Here is a 21,368-nt window from a genome sequence, read left to right as displayed (position 1 = left end):
CCTCATAGCAGTGCGCTGGAGTTGGCGTTAGACGTGATTAGAATGCACGTTTTTCAAAGAAGGCTGCATTTTCCTTTTCTTCTTCCACTTCTTTTTCTCATTCCCTTTCTATAATGCGCGGCTGTGCATAACTCTATCATTTACTGAAGTAAAAATAACAGTGTTGTGACCAGCTACTCATGCTGCTTCTCTCGTGACTAAACGTAGTATTGAGTTTTATTGATTGATGTCACAGTGATGTCACAGGATGTCAAAAACATGGACATGTTACCAGCGCGCACAAAAAAAAGTGGTTAATATTAAATGAGGAACATTAACAGTCGAGATGGCATGGTAGATGTCGTGATGTTATGGTATCGGAACTGCTTACATGTACAACGTGATGGATCACATAAAGATAGATGGTGTAGCATCATTTGTTGCTACGTAGTCTTGTAGTTTAGCTAGCTAGCTAGTAGTTAGTAGGTAGCAGTAGTAGCTAGTAGTTTCGTGCACGACGCTGGTAGTTGGCTGATGTTTCACATCAGACGAACAGGGCAAATAGGACTCAGAGAGTGTACATAACGCGAAACAAAAAGGAGCCATCCAAGTTGAAATATTACATCGTCACTGTTCTAACAGTCACTCACACAGGAGCTCGCCGTACCTCTATAAGTTTGAGGAACATGTCTCAAGCTATGTTTTCTTGTGAAACTACACACGATCGAGATGACTAAACAAAAATAAACATAGGTATGCGGGTGTTGCACATAACCATCAAATGATGTCGACACCCCATATTCCCCCACACGAGCGACATTCCACAGAATGCTCCAGCGGAAGATGCGCAAAGCGTCATAGCTTTCCTCCGTGCTGATGCGACGACGAAAACAGGGACGGACGGACAGAAACAAGGTCGTTCGTCCGTCCCTGTTTTCGTAGTCGCATCAGCATGGATAAACATCGGATCAGCAGGGACCAAACTGCCTAACTTCTGCTATATTGTCATACCTTTCTGATGCCACGTAAACGCGAGCACTCAACTTCATGCATTTTCGTGCTCTTCTAACCATGGGGAACATCCCGCGACTCAGATATTCCGTAGCAGACGACAGGGCCGATAGTGTCGTCTGCTATGTACGTAGACCGCCACTCCCCACCGTCCCACGAGCAGTTTTTGTTTGTTAGTTTTTTCTTCCACTGGAATATTCCTTGGGGATGTCGCTCGTGGGCATACACGGATAAACCCGTATTCCTCTGCTAGCAAACACTAGACGTCTCCATTTCCAAGGTCGTCGACGTCATCCTCGTAGTCTTCGAAGAGGACATTAGTGAAGTACTCGTCGACCACGTTGGCTTCCTCTTGTCCGCCACTCCGTTTCCTCTTTCCAAGCACCACCGGACTTTGCCTGGGGTTCTGGGAGCGCCGTAAGTCAAGCCAAGCCAAGGAATAAGTCAAATGTGGCACCCATTGTTCGCGGTTATATTATAAGACAGGAAAGACGAAGAGAATGGAGTGTGTAGCGTCTGTCACGTCAAACATACTACATTGGTAGAACGCAGGAAGAAAGATATATATATATATAAAAGGAGTGACAAGTGCGACAGTTTGTCATGCGTATGGAGCAGCTTATGGTGTTTTATGTTCCGCGATATCACTGCAGCCTAAGGAAAAGATGAAGGTAAATCTTTGTGAATATTTGTGAAGTATATACGTGAGCGTGTAAGGTGAAGTGATAAGAATGGGGAAAATGGGTGGAAACAGCAGAAGGAAGTCAGCAGAGTAAGTGTGAAGAAATAGGTATTGGTGTCAGGTTAATATTGATATAGTTAAGCAAATGAAACATACAGTGTCTGAAAGTCCATGCTGCTTGGGTCACGACGGAGCACTTCTATTAAAGGGGCGCTATAAAATGCAAAAATTGGAGATGTCTACTTTACAGTCCCGTGTGCGCGCAACAGGTGGAGCACTTTACACAGACCACGAAGCCTCATATATGCTGGCAGAGTGCTGAGGACATTGCGTGCTTCCGCGCATAGCATGCAGTGTCACACCAGTAAAGCAACCCTGCCGTGTACTAGTGCAATGGGATGCAGTGCAGTATATTTTTTTGAGACACTCACATCGATGCAGGCAGCCAAGATGCAGAACGCTTCTTCTTGCGTGATGTTTGAAGGAAGTGAGTTCTGAAACGCAAGTGTCACCCCAGTCACTTTCAAAAGCCGACCACACATAACGCTTCTTTCTCCAGCCAAAGCGTTGAGACTCTCGAAAATAAAGTGGCGCCACCTGTCAGGTGTCCAAGTCGCAAAAGTCAAAGGAGACCGATTCCAGACCGTAAAGAAAAGGTGGAGAGCAGTTTCTAGAAAGGCCATTTATAAAACAGGTGGGCCAGGGTAGAGCTAAAAGCTTCTTGGCAAAAGTATAAGACGGAAAGAGAATGTGGAGTACCTCAGGGTCTTTCCGGACAGACAGAGGCACATTACTCATCCGAATTCCTCGTATAACCATATCTGTCAACAGCGTCAATACACGCAAAAGTAGTCCGAGACATTAAAGAACCGCTTCTGTCCTGATGGATGAATGCCGCGGTTTTTTGTGTCGTCATTCCATCGGCATTTTTCCTACTTGAGCCGTTTGCCGTTGACGTCGGTACGAGATCAAAGTTTCCTTAGCATATTTCAAGATTTCTACGCGATCTAAGAAAGCCACCACGACTACCTTTGCTCAGTGTTTGTTACATGCTTCGAGCATTCGTTAATTCCCTGTTGAATGCGACAGGTACTGTATAGACTGCTAAGAACATAGCTTGAAATTACCATTAGGGGTAATGTGGTAATAGTGCTTCCCATTTTTACCCCATTCCGCCAGTTTTTAGGGGAATAATCGGAACAGTGCCCAATAAGGTTTGCTGTGTTTGAGGTTTTCGTCTTGTGCATATTTCTGTACCTGTCGGTTGTCTATCACGTGCAAGTATCAGCTTTCCTCCATTCACCACTGGCATCTGTACTAGTAGTATTAGAGATCAGTAGCATACGCCTCAATCACCTGCGGCGACGCATTAAGCATTATTGTCATCAAATCATCACCGTCATGTATCTGTTAATTGGGAGAATATTTACACGTAAGGTGAGTCCGCCCAAACTCCCCAATGTTGCTAACCGTCCTCGGCCGGGATCAGAGCCGCGATCTTGATCGCAGCAAGGCCAATTGTTGTAAATTGCCAATTCAACTATACTGCCAATTGTTGTTCCCTGCATACTCTCCTGCCATTCGTCAACATAGTTATGGAGGACAACGTATAGCTCACGTGGCATAGTGGTTACCAGCTCGCGGGGCTGAGCGGTTAGCGTGCTGGCCACTTCACGTCGAGACGAGAGTGGGAGGTACCCGCGTTCGAACCCCGGTACCGGCTGTCCTGTGCCGGTTGTGCCGTCTGTGGTTTTTCCTGGGTTTTCCTCGGACGCTGTCAGACATATGCCGGCACAGTTCCCTTAGAAGTCGGCCCAGAACGCATATTCCCATGGAGCGTCAATAGTAACGTTGCCCGCCTCTGTGAGGTCGACAACGACATGCTCTTTCATTAGCACCACCACTATACAAGCGGCATAGTGGTTAGGATTATCACCTTCCACGCCTATAGACGGGTGGACCTCGATATTCCCGGTTGCGAAATCCCCGATCTGGAAATTCCCGTTCTTGAAAGAAGGAAAATCGAGGAGAATGCACGATATTGCTTCGCAAGATGGTATATGCCGTGTTTCAAAACACGGTATCACTATTTAACCACCCAAAATTCACTGGTTTTCGATGTCTGTCCAAGTCGTTTTAGCGAACGAAAGCCAAGTTTTAGCGGCCGTTAGGCTTAGCGGGACAGCTACTATACGGAACAACACGTTGGTTAGTTTATCATTAGGTTAGTCCAAGTTTGGTGTTCGCATTTTTCTGTCCAGGTTAGTCTAAGTTCGCTGTTGACAGTTACCCGTGCGCGACTGTGCATTTTATAGTCAAATAACGTTGATTTCGAGTAGTTTATTTTGCAGCGGGGATTTCGATCACTTTATTTCGAGGTATACACCCGCCGAGACTGGCAGGTGACACGGGTTCGATTACCGTCACCGGCTGTGCTGTCTGAGGTTTTCCCTGGGTTTTCCGGAAGACTTTCCAGACGTATGTCGGCACAGTTCCCCCTAAAGTCGGCCCGGGACGCAGACTAAACCCCCCTATCCCCCACTCCTTCCTGCTGGCCTCTCTACATTTGTCCACAGACGTGGACAAAAAGAACAAAAGAACTGACACAAGATGCACCACCGATGCGGAGCCCCTGGATGCCACTCGATTTCTCGTTAACGCAGACGACAGGACAAATGGCCAATCAATCACGGCCTGGGTGGTCGAACCCACATATACTGTTGCGTGCGTCTCACCACTGAATTTATATTTAATGCGACGGCCTTTTTTTGTTCCGAGATGTTTTCGTGCCTAAGTAATACCCTTGTCACATGGGAAACTGAATGTTTTTCGTCCGCTGCCAGACGGGAAATATACATAATGTCATTACACGAAAATGACATTCGCTTACCGAATGAAGTTTGGGGAATTCACACTTCTTTTGCTCTGACACGAACTGCGCCCTTCTCGATGGCACAGGTGCAGTATACGAAACAGGAACGTCAAATTGTAACACATTTATTGCACATTACAAAGGACGTCTTCTTACTTTTTTGCAACGAGCTACTCTCGTTCTCAGTCAACTTCAGGATCCGAGTTTCATATTATACCTTGTATGCAAGTACCTTTTAGCTGGGCTGAGAGGTGCTTTATACAGGGTTCTTTTCTTTTGAAATCAAGCACCGTACCAAACAAAGGGTTGTAAGCATGCACTCCAAGAAAAAAAGAAGTAATTTGGGTATTAATTATAGCTTCTAATCCCCCAGATTGCAATTACTTCCCGCTTTAGTCCTTTAACCCAGAAATTTACTTCCTAGCACTGCAAATAAACCTTAAGATTTGCATATAAACTTTCATTCATTCAGTCTTGAAAGGACTAAAGGTTGTAGCAATGTATTTAGTTCACAAAAGGACTAAACTTACTTTTTGTTGTTGTTTGAGTGCACGTGAGTGTATCCTACGTATGACGCATGTGGAAAGTGCAAATGTGGAAAACGAAGTCACCCTCGCGAAGTCACAAGTTCAACCTCTCCGTATTATTTTTAGTCCGTCCAACTCCAACTCACCCTAGCGCACACAGGGGCAATTGTTTTTTCGTTCCAAGTCGATCTGCGCTGCAGATTTCTGCCGGACGGGGCTTAGTAAGTGTACACAACAGAGCCAGCTCAGTCGAAGAAATAAATGTAGGTCTGAAGTCATCCGTTCCACGTTTTAGGAACCGGGAGTCGCCAGTGGGGATTAGCCCCTCCTGCTTTTCACGCTGGAATCAGTCGGAGTTGTAAGTGATAAGTGATAAGTGAGTTTATTTTTTGTTCGGTACCTGCCAACAGCCAGAGGCCTTCTAGGCAGAAGGCCTTCTAGACAGTTGTGGCCCACTGAAATGAGATATCGCGTCCACTCGACACAGCTGTTACAGAATGTTTCATTCAGTGTTGGACATAGGCGAGGCTTTCCTTTGAGGTCGATAATATTTCTTCTTTTCTTTTTGTCGGCCCTGTATTGCATGGTGGTCGCTATTTAGGAACGTATCTTTTCACCCTGAAACTCAACTGTCAGTACTTGCGCAGTTTTTTTTTTTTTTTTTTTTTATCTGTCGCTTATTACGCTGACTAAAGGTCGGGTTACAGTCCGACGGAACGGGGCGGAACGACGCCCGACGGACCGCTGCGCGACGCCAGCGGCCGTCGTTCAGTTTATATAGTTCTGCGGTATGAAGCGAAACGTGACGGGACGGCGGCGCGCGACTGCGCCAGTCGTCGTCGAACGAGTAGACCACGTCTCTACTTCTGGCGTCGGCCGGCGGTAGCTTCGACTACACTGCACTGCGCTTGTCGTTCGAAGCCGCGAATATTATCAGAGTCTGCACGAAACACGCCGAGTGGATGACAGAGATTAAAAGGAAAAAAGAACAAGTGCAGAAAAAAAAAATGCGATCTTCAGAGCCGTGCACTCTGTGTCCCCCTTCAACTGCTTTGTCAGTACGGTCATTATCCTATGTCGCTGTTTAAGCAAACGATGTTCCGTCTCATCAATCGACGAATGCAAGAAGAGTTGGAAGGCGCGGGGGACGTGTTGATAAATAAAGTGGTAAGAATGCATCAAGTGATATCGTTCCGTCACCTCGCTCTATCGCTTCGGACTATGATTATGATCAAGTGACGACGGAGGCGTGGCGTGACGAACTCTGACGGGCGGTGCGGAACGCGGCGGTGACTGATGAAACTTTGCGTCGGACTGTAAAGCAGTCTTTAGCCCCAGGTGCTTCGCGGCGCTAACACAGAACTTAAAAAAAAAATTGCGCTGGCTTTCTAATCAGCGGCAGCTATAGACATTCGAGAGTTTTAGTGCATCGTATGCGCTATCGCCTTTGCGTACGTAAGGGATAGCGTGGTGGTTCTGCGCACTGCGCGAAGCTCTCTTTATGGTTTGCGCGTCCGCAGAACCACCAACGCTATCCCTCACGTACGCAGAGGTGATTGCGAACGATGCACTAGAACTCGCCATACTGACGAGTCCGCCAGTCCGGAGCCAGCCCCTGTGGTCGGTCTTCCACTTTGATGCCAATACATCTCCATGCTCAAAAACGCAATAAAAAGACAAAAACTGCGCCAATCTTTTATCTTGCATTACATGGCCTTAACTTGCTCACGCAACGCAGGAAATACACGTCGGTTGGAAAGCTTCCCCATTCATCGAAATATCCATAAATCTGCCCCTTTCTTTCACGGACCGCATGAAAACGTGTTTGTAACTGTCGCAGTCCAGTAATAGCGGTCGCGTTTTCAGCTTTCATGCAGGAAGCCGGAAGGCCGTTCATGTACGGGATATAATCGAGATTGTGGAATCGTTCCATTGTTTGCAGGATGACGGTTTGTCCAGCACGTGGCTTCAGTGAATGAGTGTCTTGCAGTTGCGTAATTCGTATGTAACGAGTTGTGGACGTTGCGATGAGTGCAGCCGGGTACGAGAGTATGAAGTGTCTCGTTTACCATACATGCAGTGCTCGGAACGGATTAATATAGCAGAAACTGCTACTGGCATATCAGTCATTCAGAACAAATTAAACACGTGGAAGCTGACAATAGATAGTTGTAGTTGTAGCGTACGCAAGAATTTTCTCGTGTCGTGCTCACACTGCGCCCCCGTTGAAGGCAACGCAACGTTCGGCGTACGCGAAGTGTGCGCCTGCTCTTTCGTTGCCTACGCAGAAGGATTGCACACGTGAGGAAATAGCGGATGCACACTTTGCATGAGCCAAACGTTGCTTTGGGTTTAGCACGTGCGCAGTTCGTACACGCTATTTTTCTTGCGTGCGCTACAACTAAAAATCTCTAGAGAGAGCTTTAGTACTGCGTGCGCAATCGCTGTGAGTATGCAAGGAAATAGCGGGTGAACACTCTGCATGCGCAGGACGTGGATTAGCGTTTTATGCGTGCGCAGCGTAAACAATGCGTCAATGCAAACAATTTCCTTGTGTACGCAGTACACCCTCGAATGGCTCCCGGCTTTACGTGCCGAGGCAACTAGGCCCTAGCAGTAGAATGTACTGAAGGTTCAAGTATACAGTACTCTTTGGACTAGTTTTGAACGAACTAAAAGAACGTAGCATGCCGAGCAAATCGCTCAACTTCCACGTTTCAGGAAGTAATACGCGACGACAGTGTGTTTCTGCGCATGAGAGGAGGTGAACAGAAGAGAGACCACGTGACTGGCCACGTGATCGAGCAACTCGTCAAACACCTACCTTAACATTAGCTTGGTCTCCTTTCGTGACCAATGCTGCTATCATGTGGGAATGCACACGATCCACCTCAAATTAGTTTCCCCATCATTTGAAGCCTAACCAATTAGCGCACGACTTCCCACGAACGGAGAAAGGGGGAATGCGCAGTCTTGACCTACCCTGATAACGCACTTGAAGACTTGAGATGCTTCATACAGCGACGGAAGGGGGTCTTCGGTAAGTATTTTCTCGAGTGTATAAAGTCACTGAGGAGTTTGCTACTGTTGGTAGTCGATTGTGTACGTTGTTTGTATTTCGTTTGATTAACAATAAACTCTGATTGATTGATTGATTGATTGATTGATTGATTGATTGATTGATTGATTGATTGATTGATTGATTGATTGATTGATTGATTGATTGATTGATTGATTGATTGATTGATTGATTGATTGATTGATTGATTGATTGATTGATTGATTGATTGATTGATTCATTGATTTTGTACGTGTACGTAATCTTAAAAGCAGTATGCTCCTACTTACTTGTCTTGTACAGCCATTCACCTGCAAAAAAAAAAGAAAAAGAAAGATCATACGCACGAAAATGCCAACTGTCCCTTATACTGAAAATCAACTGTCGCGAATCATGCACTTATAAAGTGACTGCAGGAAGTACAAATTCGTTATAACGTGGCTGTAACGAGTTCGAATTATCGCAATCCAATATTGCACGGCCCGTTAGCAAAGAAGGCCACAAGAAATATAAGATCCATTGTGATGCAAGCGCGCGAATAACGCCCTGTCACGCGTTCACAGTTGCGACCCCACGAACTTTTACGAAACCTGATGTACGTCTCAAAAAGTGTACGTTCCTTAATTCGTTATAATGAGGCACCGCTTCCACGTTCGCTTCATATCGAATTTGCGCTACGGTCACGGCTATTTACATGGAAGATAGAGACTACACTAACGTGATATAGACTTACAATTCAGTGCCATTAGGCGCGTAATTAAGGTGGGCGTCCCGAATCTTCCGTGAAGTCACATCGGTTTCGAAACTGCATCCTCACAGGACTGTTTCGATTAATAATTGGTCGAACATTCAGCCTGGTGCAAATCAAAGACGCTAGCGTATTATTATACGTATTAAAAAAAAAGACATCGTTAACGGATATCGCAGAGAGAACGAACTGTTAATGAGTGCCAAGTCCTAGGTATAAATTTAAGCACGTAGCACTTTATCCGCCGCGTCGAGCGCTTGTGGAGGATGGGGGATACATAAAGAAGATTATGCAGAGAGGTTGTTCACAAAATGTTAGAAGCTGCTACTCTGCATGAAGATTCGAAAAGAGTTTCGATGGTAACTTGTAACTTGGTGTACTTAGACTAATTTAATCTAAGCTTGGGTGAACCGAAATTAATTACGTTGCAATATACGAGCTATGTATTGCTGCCGATATTACTCGAAGAACGAAGCAATAAAGAACACATATACAAAGCTGGTGACCATGTAAGGACTTTTTCCACATTACGACCGGCGGAAGTGGCGACGTAATTATAATAGGCGGAGCACCTGAAGCCAGAACATCAAACCGAGCCGGAACCGGAACCGAAAAGGCCGTCGCCATCTTGGAGCTGAACCGGAACCGAACCGATTTAGAAAATTTCGGTTACCGTTTCAAAACCGGTTTCAAAGCATCGAGAGTTCGAGACTGCCCGTTTTTCATCTTACCCAACCTGTTCCAAAAGTGACCGGTACATGCGACATTTTTTTTGCAACCCGTGTCTCCAATACAAGCGGAAATGCATAGCTGGACGCCCGCATCGCTGGAGACAACGTCGGACAACCGTGCTCTATAGTTTCGTTTTCCTGTGGACAAGCCTTCTTGTCACAGCTTTGGGCCAGCTAGGACGTGCGAAGAGAAATAAAGCTTTCGGAACTTTCCTACCGTTTATTTTAGGGCATATACCTCGTGCAATGAACTGGTTCGGAACCAATGTGTGTCCTCCTGGACCCGAACCTGAACCGAACTGGAAAAAAAAATCGGTTTGATGCTTTGCCTGAAGCTGATCACGCGGGGTTAACCGGGAAACCTTCCGAATACTTCATTTTTTAGAAACTCATTAAACATCACATCTTTCTTCCTGATGTGATAGTGAACGATGACCATGATGGTCATCATGGGTGAATGTGCGGACCAATAATGCTACGAAGAGTGCTGCCATCTGTTGGCGTCAAAGTAACGACATCTTTCATTCTGCGAGGAGGATTGGTTCATTGATTGATTGAAAAAGAAAAAAGTGGAGGTGTTAGTGGAGGAGAGAGAGAAATACATGATGACGATGATATGGGGATGACTTCCGCTCATTGAGGAATTGTTCAGTGCCCTATTGACTTACCGCAGCGTTGTACTTTTGCTGATTACAAAGGATGCACTGACTCTGAAAAGAAAACATGCATGCACGTAAGCAGACGCTAAAGTCGCTATCTAAACTAATGACGCGTTCGGGATGGCATAGCCATGGCTATGGCACAGCATTCATACGCAGACGACGCCACGTCACCGGCAAACTACTCGAGAGACAGTACCATGACTTCTCGTGAGGTGACTTTTTTATGCTTGATAGAGGAAAGTTAAGGAACGAAAACATGTTATGCCAGGCTATTACGTTGCGTGGATGCGCATTTGTTCTCGCCATATGTGCACGTCGACTTCTGCGTTGACGTCGGTGTATAAAATAATAATAGCTGTGCTTAAATAAAAAGTGAAAAGTAAAGTGAAAAAATAAAAGTGAATTTCCAGACCATAGAATAGAATAGAATAGAAATAGAAATAAATGAATGGAAAGCACTGACGATTTAAAATATTATTTCCTATAAAGGTGAAGTCCTTGAGGTAGTTCGCCAGGGCACACATCGCAAGGTTTGTGGTGGTGCCTTGGCCAGCTCCCCAGTACCCTCTCAACACTAAAAGGTCGGTTGTAAAGTTTTGCAAGGGAGTTCTTCAATGTTTGCCGACTAGAGTCGAAGCGTCGGTAAGTGACCAGCAAGTGCTCCGTGTTCTCCACAGTTCCGCAAGTTGAGCAGTCCGGCGATCCAACGACACCTTTCTTATGAAGGAATGCTGCTGCGAACGGGACGTTGACGGGACGGGACCATCTTCTATGGAACCCATATGAAGAAGAAGAAGAAGGTAGTAGATGCAGTTGGAGTCGATTCGCGCGAGGAGCGAGTGATTCAAGACGTCGCCTGTCCATTTGGTTTTGGACAGGCGATTACGTAAGGAGGCGAGCAAGTACTTTGCATGAGATTGCGTGAAGTAGATTTTATGAGTGGTTCCAGACCAATATTTTCAGTTCCAGACAAGTATGTTAAATATTACTACTCTGGCTTAATTACTTCCTTTTCCAAACACTGTATGTTCTCCATTTAGTATTCAGTATCGTATTTCAAATAAATTTTTATGGTATCTTGTACATGTCTGCAGATATACGACACGTGCAAGCACATTCCATTTGTCGTTTTTGCCGCATATCAGACAACATGGTACATCTATCATTCGAAGCGGGTCGGCGACAGTCTCTAATAGTACCCCCAGTTTTTCAGTCGTACGATTACGAGTTTGAGGGAATTGCAACCAGCCAGTCTCTAATGATGTCGACGTCATTAGAGGACCCTGGTTCATATGTGCGTTCAAACTTAACAAGATTTGTATTACGTTTATTCTTACATTTTGTATTACATTTGTGATGCATTTTGCATATTTCTGTCTCTTTCTAACGGTTCTCATTAAAGATGCAGTCAGTGCAACGATCCCTTACATACATAGTCACAGAGGCAACCACTTCTTATACATATTCGTAATAGCAAATGTAGACTTTTTTTTTTTTTTTTAGTGTCTGGTTGACTGATTGGAAAAAAGAAATAAAGAATTCATTTCGATCTTAGAGAAGAGAATTGGTGTGAGAAAAATATTCAACTCTTTATTGTATACGAAGCGAGTCGACGTTTGAGCTCAACATTACACAGACTTACCCCTTAAGACTCCGTGTTTGGAGTGGATTTTGCATATCGATCAATCGTACCGCTTTGTATGCCTTTGCAGTGTATACAATTCGGAACTGGCGTATCGATTGAAAATATCGATGTCGCATGAGCACTGTATCCATTTCGCGGCTTCTTCAGTCCTGTGGTCATTGAAATTCTACAAGTATACAAGAAAGCAAGCGCACAGGGCCACTCTATCATCTTCCAGTGGATCCCGAGCCATGTGGGCATCAGCGGAAACGAGGACGCAGATCGAACAGCCACAGGCGCGCACCAGTACACCGGCCGTGTCCCCATCATGTTGTCTCGGGGGGGATCGCCGTTACCTCGTCTCAAGCCTCACTGGCCCCATGATGCAGTCTCAATGGCAACGTGACATCACCACCCACTCTCTGCTTTACTCCGTTGACCCCACATTGTCCCTTACTCTCCCCCGCCGAATGCCGCGTTCCTTTACCACAGTATTCCACCGCACGAGACTTAATGTGGCTTTTACACCAGCTTTCAAACACCTCCTCGGTGTCGGCGCGTCCAGCCTCTGTTCCAGATGTGGTGTGCGCGGTGTCCTCCATCACGTCCTCGTGGTCTGCGGACAGTACGAGCGCGAGCGCGCCCTCATGGAATCTGCTCTCCAACGCGTCGATCAACGCCAGTTCGACTTAGCCAAAATTCTCGGGCCATGGCCGGACACCTCACATCTGATGCAAGGCCTACGAGTTGTTGCTGAGTTCCTCTCTAGCACTGGATTAATGGACGAACTCTAATAGGACACCTTTCCATCATCATGAGTAAGGTTCGAAGCTGATCTCTATTATTGATGACTGAGTGACATTTTTGTACTCGTTTACCATTGTGCATAGTGTTGCATACATTGTGATTATTTAATGTGCTGCTGTAGGGGGTAGAGGCCTTGTCAAGTCTCCTGTGACTTTTTAGCCTCTGCTCCTAATCACTTGTGTGATGAAATAAATAAATATATATATATATATATATCATCACTTTCTCATCCCATCCACAAGCGCAATGGGGCAGTGTACCGCCATAACGGCGGAGAATGACTCACCACATCATCATTCCATTTATGTGTGTGTGTGTGTTTGTGCGTGTGTATTCATTTGAAATGATAAATAATACGACGTGACTGCAAAGGAGAAACGAATGTTAGGAGCACGGTTATGTTTAAACTAACACATACAAAGTGAAAATAATAAATAATTAGGGAGTAGGTATAACTTTTTCCGCGGCGTGGTGCTTTTACAAGCACGCATAAGTGTGTGTGCATGTGCGTGTGTGTGTGTTCACGTCTTCCCAGAAACCTGCTCGCTCATCTTATTTATCTGATGTTGTTGTTGTTCACGTGTACCATCCTCTACAGTGTGTTCAGCTATCATTCGCTATCGTTTTTAACTGCCATTAAAGTTTCACAGTAAAAAAGAACAAGTGATCCACGGCAGCTGGTATGTAATATTTCGGTAACCGACAACTGGCAACTGACCAGTACGGAAAACAAACAAGATTTCCTGATAATAATTTTTTGAAAGAGTACCTGGTCATTAATGGTCATTACTATTAACTCTTGTACCTCAGCGTTTGAAACAATATATATATATATATATATATATATATATATATTGATTGATTGATTGATTGATTGATTGATTGATTGATTGATTGATTGATTGTGCGGTCAGTCAGTCACTCAATCAATATTTTCATTTATAAAGATTTTTCAAACGCTGAGGCAAAGAGTTAATTATAATGCCAGTAGTAATGGCTAGAAAGTGCTCGTTCGGAAAATTATTTTGAGAAAATGTTGCTTGTTTTCCATACCTTCATAAGCATAAACTGCACAGTTCCAAGGCTAATACACCCTCCTAGGTAAACTGTACACGTTCCCTTCATACTGTGTTATCTTGAACGGTGAAACGCCCCCTAACATCAGTATCATGTATTCTATAACGGCCAACTACAATACTGTAGCTTTCACGTCAGATTAACTGGTTCAACGACAACAACAACAAATGCACTTATGATGAATCGGCGAACTGGTTCGATAACTGAATGGGTACCGGTTTACAGTTCGCTGCATGAGGAATAATATCAACAATAATAGATGTTGACGATGAGATGGGGTGTTTCACCACGGCGGGGGGGGGGGGATATGTTTAATGCAAAGTTTAAAAAAAGAGAAGGGAAAGGTTAGCCACGGTGTGTGCTTGCTATTCCCTAAAGCTTTCAAGCAAACAAAAGGCGGCACAAACAGCTGGGACACAGAAAATTATGAAAAAAAAACAGAGGAAAGAGCTCCTTCACTAATCGTTGGCCATAGGACGCATCAGAGAATGCCCAGGAGTTTAGATTCCCGAAGGAATCCTGTCAGTGCAGACGTGACCTCAGCGTGCTGGGTAGGGCCAAGTAGCACCGCGAGGGAAAGCTCTCGGTCGCCTAGATGACCAAGGCGGCGCCGGAGACTCGATCGGTGATCTTCGTACCGCCGGCAGGCAATGACGATGTGTGGCACATCGGCTTTTACGTTGCACGTTGGGCAAAGAGGTGATGGGTGCTGATTCATCTTAAATAGGAGGACAGGAGTTCGTGCCACATTCAGCCGCAGCCGATGGAGCAACGATTCCTCGATGCGCGGGATGCCGCCAGGCACAGCATATGCCATTAAAGGGTCAATGGATTTAAGGAAGGCATTGGTTCGTATAGCTTCTTGCTGAAAGAGCTATGTGCGGTTGGCACTGAAGCGGCGGATTTTCAGCTGGCACATAGAGTACGCAAGGGGAAAGACAGTTGGTTGCTCAGTGTCGTGGGCTTGCCAGCAAGAGCGTCAGCACGATCATTGCCTGAAATTCCGACACAGCTCGGAATCCATTGGAACACCACTTCGTGTCCCAGTGGTACAAGTTCAGAGTGCAGGGAGATGATCGTGGTGTAGGTGTCACTGATGACTGCGGCAGAGTAAGAGGCCAGCGCCTCCAGGGCCACTTTACTGTCGGTGAGGATCGACCAGGCCCTGGGCGCACACGAGGAGACATGTCTCAAAGCGGCCAGTAGTCCGAATGCCTCGGCCTCAGCAGGTGACATAAGAGGGAGCTTGAAGTCGTGCTCAGCTCCATCTTCTGGGATGCAGAAAGCAGCAGACAACCCAACTAGAGAAACTGAAGCATCGGTGTATATTTGGGTTCGATGCCGGTGGTGACTGTAGATGTGGAACAAGGTCAGTTGGCAGGCCACAACTGTTGGCACAACCTTCTTTTTCCTAAGGCCCGGAATTGACGCTTGTACAGTGGGGTAGTGAAGTGTCCACATGGGTGGCGCAAAGGAGGTCCGGGCGGAGGTTGAGGGGATGTTGCTTCTTAATGGGCAAATAGCTTGACCGAATGCATATGCGGGATAACGTTGCGCAATGTCACAGAGGTAATGGGCTGGATGGCGGGGAAGATAACGTGTGTACGCGTGTAAGGCGACACTATCGCGAATAATAAGCATCGACGGCTCGCGTGCCTCCGCCAAAACAGACAAGGGTTCCGTTGTCTTTGGCACTCCCAAACAGAGACGGAGGCTTCTGGCTTGAATATTGGCAGCTCCCGCTCGTGAGTGTTGGAGATCCCATAAAGGACAGGCAGGCTATAGCGCATAACACCAAGCAAGCCAAGCAACAGGGAAGCACTGCACACGATGGAGGTCAGCGCAGGACGGGCCCCATGTGGATCCACAGAGGTGCCGGAGCACATTACAGTAGACGCGGGCGCTAGCAGAAAGGGAGTTGATCTGCCGCGACCATGTCAGTCCCCTATCAATGATGATGCCTAGATACCGATAATGCGAGACGTAGTTCAGTCTAGAGCCAGCTAGCAGTAGGGGGTACTTGATGAAGGAGCTGCGCGTGAATGCCATCGCTACTGTCTTAGCCGGCGAGACAGACAACCCACTGTCAGCAAGATGCGCCACAAGAAGGTCTAAGGCATGTTGCAGACGACGCTGAATGGCATCACCGCGCGCTGCAGCGGTACAGATGCAAATGTCAGCGGCATAAATCGTGACATGGGTGCTTGGGCAGAAGAGAAGGGAGATGTGCCAGGATGACATTAAACAGGAGCGGGCTGAGGACGCTCCCCTGTGGAACTGCATGATGCACAAAGTAGTTGGCACTGTCACCATCTGCTGTGCGTACGAACAGAGACCTGTCAGAGAGGAAGGCTTGCAACCAGGCAAGGGTACAGCCGCCCACACCAGCTTCTTGAAGCGACGCGACTACAACATTATGGAAAACACTGTCGTATGCTTTCGCTACATCCAGAAAGACAGCGGCCGTTAGGAGCCCATCAGACTTTGCTTGCTGGATGGAGGAGACGAGATCGATGACATTGTCAATCGCGGACCGCGCTTGCCGGAAACCAGCCATAGCTTCAGGAAAGAATCGGGTGCTCTCAAAATACCAGTTCAATCGTGCGTATACCATCCGTTCCATAATTTTCCCGACACAGCTGGTGAGGGCAATTGGGCGGAAGACATCAATGGCGTGTGGAGACTTGCCTGGCTTCAGGAGCGGCACTATCATTGCATTCTTCCATTCTGCTGGGAAAACACCATCCCGCCAACAATTATTTTAGAGCCTAAGGAGTGCGTATCGGCCATGGAGGGGTAGATTTTGGATGGCCTTGTACGTAATACAGTCAGGCACAGGAGAGGTGTGAGGGGGTGATTTCCTTAGGGCAGCCTCCAACTCCACGAAGGAGAACGGAACATCCAGACATTGCTCCTGCGAGGATTCCAGGACGACCGGAATGGAACGAGCTGACGATCCCTGCGACATCGAAGCTGTCGTTAGACGGGCACAGTATTCGTTTGCAACGCCGATTTCCGAGCGTGAGGTTGCTAGCGCGAGCGCTTGGAAAGGGCGCCGTTGAGCAACAGGTGTGGAGAGTGCCCTGAGTATGCTCCATATTCTGGAAAGTGGCGTCCGCGGAGACAAAGAGCTCGCAAAGCGCCGCCAGCAGTTTCTTGCAAGGGTGGCCAGGTGTCTCTGTATGGCCTTCTGAATGCGTCGTGCTTCAGCGATGTGACACGGGAGACCGGAACGACGAGCTTTCCGTTCAGCCCGACGACGAATAGCACGCAACCGTTCATACTCTGCATCAATAGCTGAGAAGGCGATGGGGACACGGCGCGCCGTTGTGGTGCGAGTCACCGCATCGGTTACGACTTCAGCAAAGGAGGAAGATGCTCTAGCTGCTGGCCTCTGAAGGCCAACTCAAGGGTGAACCGAAAGGCGTTCCAGTCGGAGCTCTTGATGGGAATAAACCACGGCGGGAATAAACGCCATGCAAATACACTCCGATTTTAGTTCTTTTGTGGAGCAGATGCGTTGCCACAGTCATCCGTCTCTTTCCAGACTCAATGCATGAAAATGTATGTGACGTTTATGGACAATATGTGGGTAGCCGGGTGTTCGAGAGTAAATTTCTTGGTCAGAGGACAAAAATGGGGAATAACTGCTGTCTTCGGAAATAGAAGCTACATAGTATTGTTCCTCAATTTAGTCTTGTCTTCTCTTAGAGCCTACGGTCGTGTACATACCTTCTAAGCCACACGGCAGGCCACTAAGCCACTAGGCAGGCAGACCGCTCGAATCCCCACGTCACCCCCCCCCCCCACACACACACACACACACACGAGAAAGGAAGAAGTTATTGAACAAAAAATCGCGACACTCGAGCACAATATTTCTACAACATCTTACCTGAAGAGATGAAGCTTGAGACAGCATGCACATTCTCACGTTCTAAACCGGAAGAAATTCAGGAGATCAGACAAGTTGATTGATTGATTGATTGAGAAAGAAAGAAAAAAGAGATTGAGAAAGAAATGTGGAGATGAGATATATTACACTGCGTTATCGGCGCACTTCTGCAGGATGGCATAGAGCAAATGCATATAGGAAGCCCGTTGGAAATACCTGGTTGAGGGTTCCAACCAAGAACGCTCCAAAGACAGGAAGCCAGAGTACGCCAACCAGAGCCCTCCTGCCCACGGACATCTGCGGTTAGATCAAGACAGTAGTCTTAGCAGATCTGAAGGTGGTGTTTGCGATATGTGTTCACAAAACATGATGAGCCAATCGCCGGACTTCTCTGAAGTGGCTGACGTCACGTTGTTGGCCCTTGATTTCACGGCTTCCTCTATCGTATCGTTTTCGTAAAGTGCTTCAGATATACTAACATTCGCTAGTGTTCAAAAATCTAAAACATTAGACGACAAAAAAGAAAGAACCGTTACGTTCACTTGGCGAATGTGAGAGTTCAATTTGTTGCGACAAAGAAAAAAATTGATCAAAGTAGTCACGAGTGGTGTCAAAAGTACGCTGAAGATAAATAACGTGATACCGTTAAATACGTACCAGCGCTCGCGGGAAAGTCTCCTCGGCAGGGTGACGAACATTGAGATGGGGCTGGCTATATTCACCCTTTCACTGTTTACAAATAGTGATAGGGTTTAACTGAAATGAGCGACAGTGCTTGGCGCCACATGCAGCTGCTGACGCCGGGAACCCTAGACAACTTCCGGTTGTGTCCTCTCACTTCTGTTTTTAAACAGTGAAAGGGTGAATAGACTCCCGGTGACGCGCTTTCGTGCGCGAACAGACGGGGCAACTGCTCTAGGTCAGACTTCAAAGTCGTACTTGTGGGGGTACCCGTGCCGGCCGCGTTCTACCGACGGTGGTAAATGCGCCACGGCACTGGCGCAAGTGGCAGTCCCTCTCGCCCCTTTGTGTCTCCTATGGCCCCAGGCGACTGCGAAGCTGAATTCCACCGCTCCCATCGCTCTTCGAGGACCCACTTGTTTTACTCTAAGCGGTTTCATCACGTACTCTTCAAAGCTCTGTTCAACTTCCCTACACTCTTATAAATGAACTTCACCGCATAGCACGTTCCTAGCCAACCATCGTCTCGAATGATATCGTTATCTGCTCTGATTTGTTGAAAACGGGGGGCGTACGCCTTTTCTGTGACAATTATGAACAGCATAAGTGTCACAAAAAAGGCGTACGCCTCTCGTTTTCAACAAATCAGGGCAGACAACGATATCATTCGAGGTGATGGTTGGCTAGGAGCGTGCTATGCGGTGAAGTTCATTTTTAAGAGTGTAGCAGTACTTGTAGCAGTGTAGCAGCACTTCTCTACAGAAGTGCGAGAAGATGTAAAGCGTGTTGGTTGAGTAACATGGTCACAAACGCGTCGATGTTTCTTCGCGTTTTTTTTTTAGGTCTCGTGTTAGCACCGCGAAGCAACTGTGGCTATGACCGGCGTACAGACGTGGACAGATTGAGAGAGGACAGCAGGAAGGAGTGGGGGACAGGGGGGATAGTATGCGTCCTGGGCCGACTTCAGGGGCAACTGTGCCGACATTCGTCTGGAAATAAGTCTTCGGAAAACCCAGGGAAAACCTGAGACAGCACAGCCAGTGACAGGATTTGAACCCGTGTCACCTCCCAGTCTCGGCGTGGAAAGCGATCATCCTAACCGCCATGCCACGGGAGCTGGTCCGCGTTTGTTACCATGTCATCCTTCTCTCGGTCCTATTACGAATCACTGCGGTATGCCTTCCACGAAGAGCTGCTGCGGTGATGGAACATTGCCACCGCAGTAAAAAAAGCAATGCTCCTTTTTCGGATCTTTCTGCTGCTCCATATACGTATCACGTACCTGAGCTGCCCACCATTACTCACGCAGGTCCAGAATAAAAAAAAAACACGGACATTCCGTCGCGTGTAATAGTTTTTATTTTATCACATATCAACTATAGGCTGTCAACACTGAGGTTGTCAGCAAACCATAACACCTCTATGGCGTATTACGTTCCTTCGCCAAACTCAAAGTATCTGCTTCAAAAGGAGCATCGTCCGCAAGCGCAACCATGAAGTCTACTTAGTTGAAAATCTGTCGGAGCGTCCGAAGACGAACCGCTCATAAAAAAAAGAAAGAAGAAATGCTTCCAATGGCTTCGTTTCGCGAAAGAGCTGAGAGTCTTTCAATGGCCTTAATGGCTACCCTTTTCAACCGAAAAGCGAGCTATCCTCTATACCATTAAAATGTAAAAAGAAAAAAAAAACATTGAAAGAAAACAGACAACTGCAGTAACACACGGATCAATGTATACAGACGACAAGTTCTCTCAGCTCCTAGCGCCCTCGGTGTATACAGCAGCGAATTTCTGGTGAACATAAGCCGCCTCTCCACATACGCTACTGCAACGTTATTTTCCAGAGTTCGAGGTAACTCGTTACTATAACTAAGTTCCTTTTTTTTTTTGGTAACTTATAACTTAACTCAGTACTTTTGCGCCGTGGCAACTTTTAGAGGAACTCGTTTCTTTTTCAGGTAACTTTGCCAAACTAACTTAAGCTAAGTTCCAAGTTACTTTTAATTCGCTTTTCGCTCACGTCCACATATTTTCTTGCTTTCTCTCTGGTTCTTTCATGGCATTTTATGCCATAAAACGCAATATTCAGTCAATGACAGTATTCTACTCAGGAAGTAAGAACCGCTGCCATTGAAATGAAGCTGAATCATTGTGCGCCCACAGGGAGTAACATGCAAACCGTTCGAATTGTTGGACATAAACGAAAACGATCTAAACGTGTTGCACTCCTTCGCAGGCAACTCAAGGTCTAACTCAACTGCTCACGCGCGCTGCACCTGTGTAGTGCTATTTTGTGTCCGAAGTAACTTGGAAGTAACTCGTTCTTTTTTTTAAGTAACTCCGTAACTGCGAGTTACATTTCAGGCTGAAGAACTTCGTTATTAACTTAGTTAAATTTTTCACACGGTAACTTAACTCGTAACGAGTTCTTTTTGACGGGTAACTTCTCGATCTATGTTATTTTCCACCCTTCGACTCATTGAGGAGAGTTCCGAGTTCGGGACAACGATGCTAAATCTTGCGTCTTCTTCTTCCCTGCGCGTGGAAGGAAGAGTCTAACATCATAAGCGACGGGGTCTTCTGGGTCAATAAATAGACTGGAAGTAGACGTCCTAACAGAGGGGCTAAAGAGCTGCAATGAAAGGCCGCGCGCAATGTGTAATTACGGCACGATGAGAATGTTCGGAGGAAGCGCCCTCGTTCAATGACTCATCTCCTGTTGACATGTCATTAGGAGCGATTTGCCCACAGAGTAGATGTTTGGTATACGGACGTTCAGTAATAAAATAAATAAATAAATTTATTTATGTCGTTACTTTCTCGTGCACGAACGAATCGGCTGTGCCGCGTACAGTACTCCACGACGGGTCCTTAAATATTCGGGGGAACCTACTACAAAAAGAAGCTGCTTTTAAGGAGATTGAGAAGCCATCTCTACCGGCATGTCTTTGATACATTGTTTCTAATACCCTTGTCACATGGGCAGTCTTCAAGGACCATTGAGATCAATGACCA

General features: G+C 46.5%; 1 protein-coding gene across 1 annotated transcript; it reads right to left on the bottom strand.

The window, feature by feature from the left end:
- Positions 1-1,132: 1,132 nt before the first annotated feature.
- On the bottom strand, positions 1,133-17,964 carry LOC135392729 (uncharacterized). Its single transcript, XM_064623453.1, has 6 exons — positions 17,890-17,964; positions 17,674-17,715; positions 10,277-10,318; positions 8,420-8,440; positions 2,104-2,166; positions 1,133-1,396 (listed from the first exon to the last, which is right to left on the bottom strand). Exons 2-6 carry the CDS (start codon positions 17,704-17,706, stop codon positions 1,250-1,252), a joined length of 306 nt encoding a protein of 101 aa, XP_064479523.1. The 5' UTR covers positions 17,707-17,715; positions 17,890-17,964; the 3' UTR covers positions 1,133-1,249.
- Between the last annotated feature and the right edge of the window lie 3,404 nt (positions 17,965-21,368).

Source organism: Ornithodoros turicata, chromosome 4 (genome assembly GCF_037126465.1).
Source record: "Ornithodoros turicata isolate Travis chromosome 4, ASM3712646v1, whole genome shotgun sequence".
Lineage (NCBI taxonomy): Eukaryota > Metazoa > Arthropoda > Arachnida > Ixodida > Argasidae > Ornithodoros > Ornithodoros turicata.
This window is presented reverse-complemented; position numbering and strand designations above follow the sequence as displayed.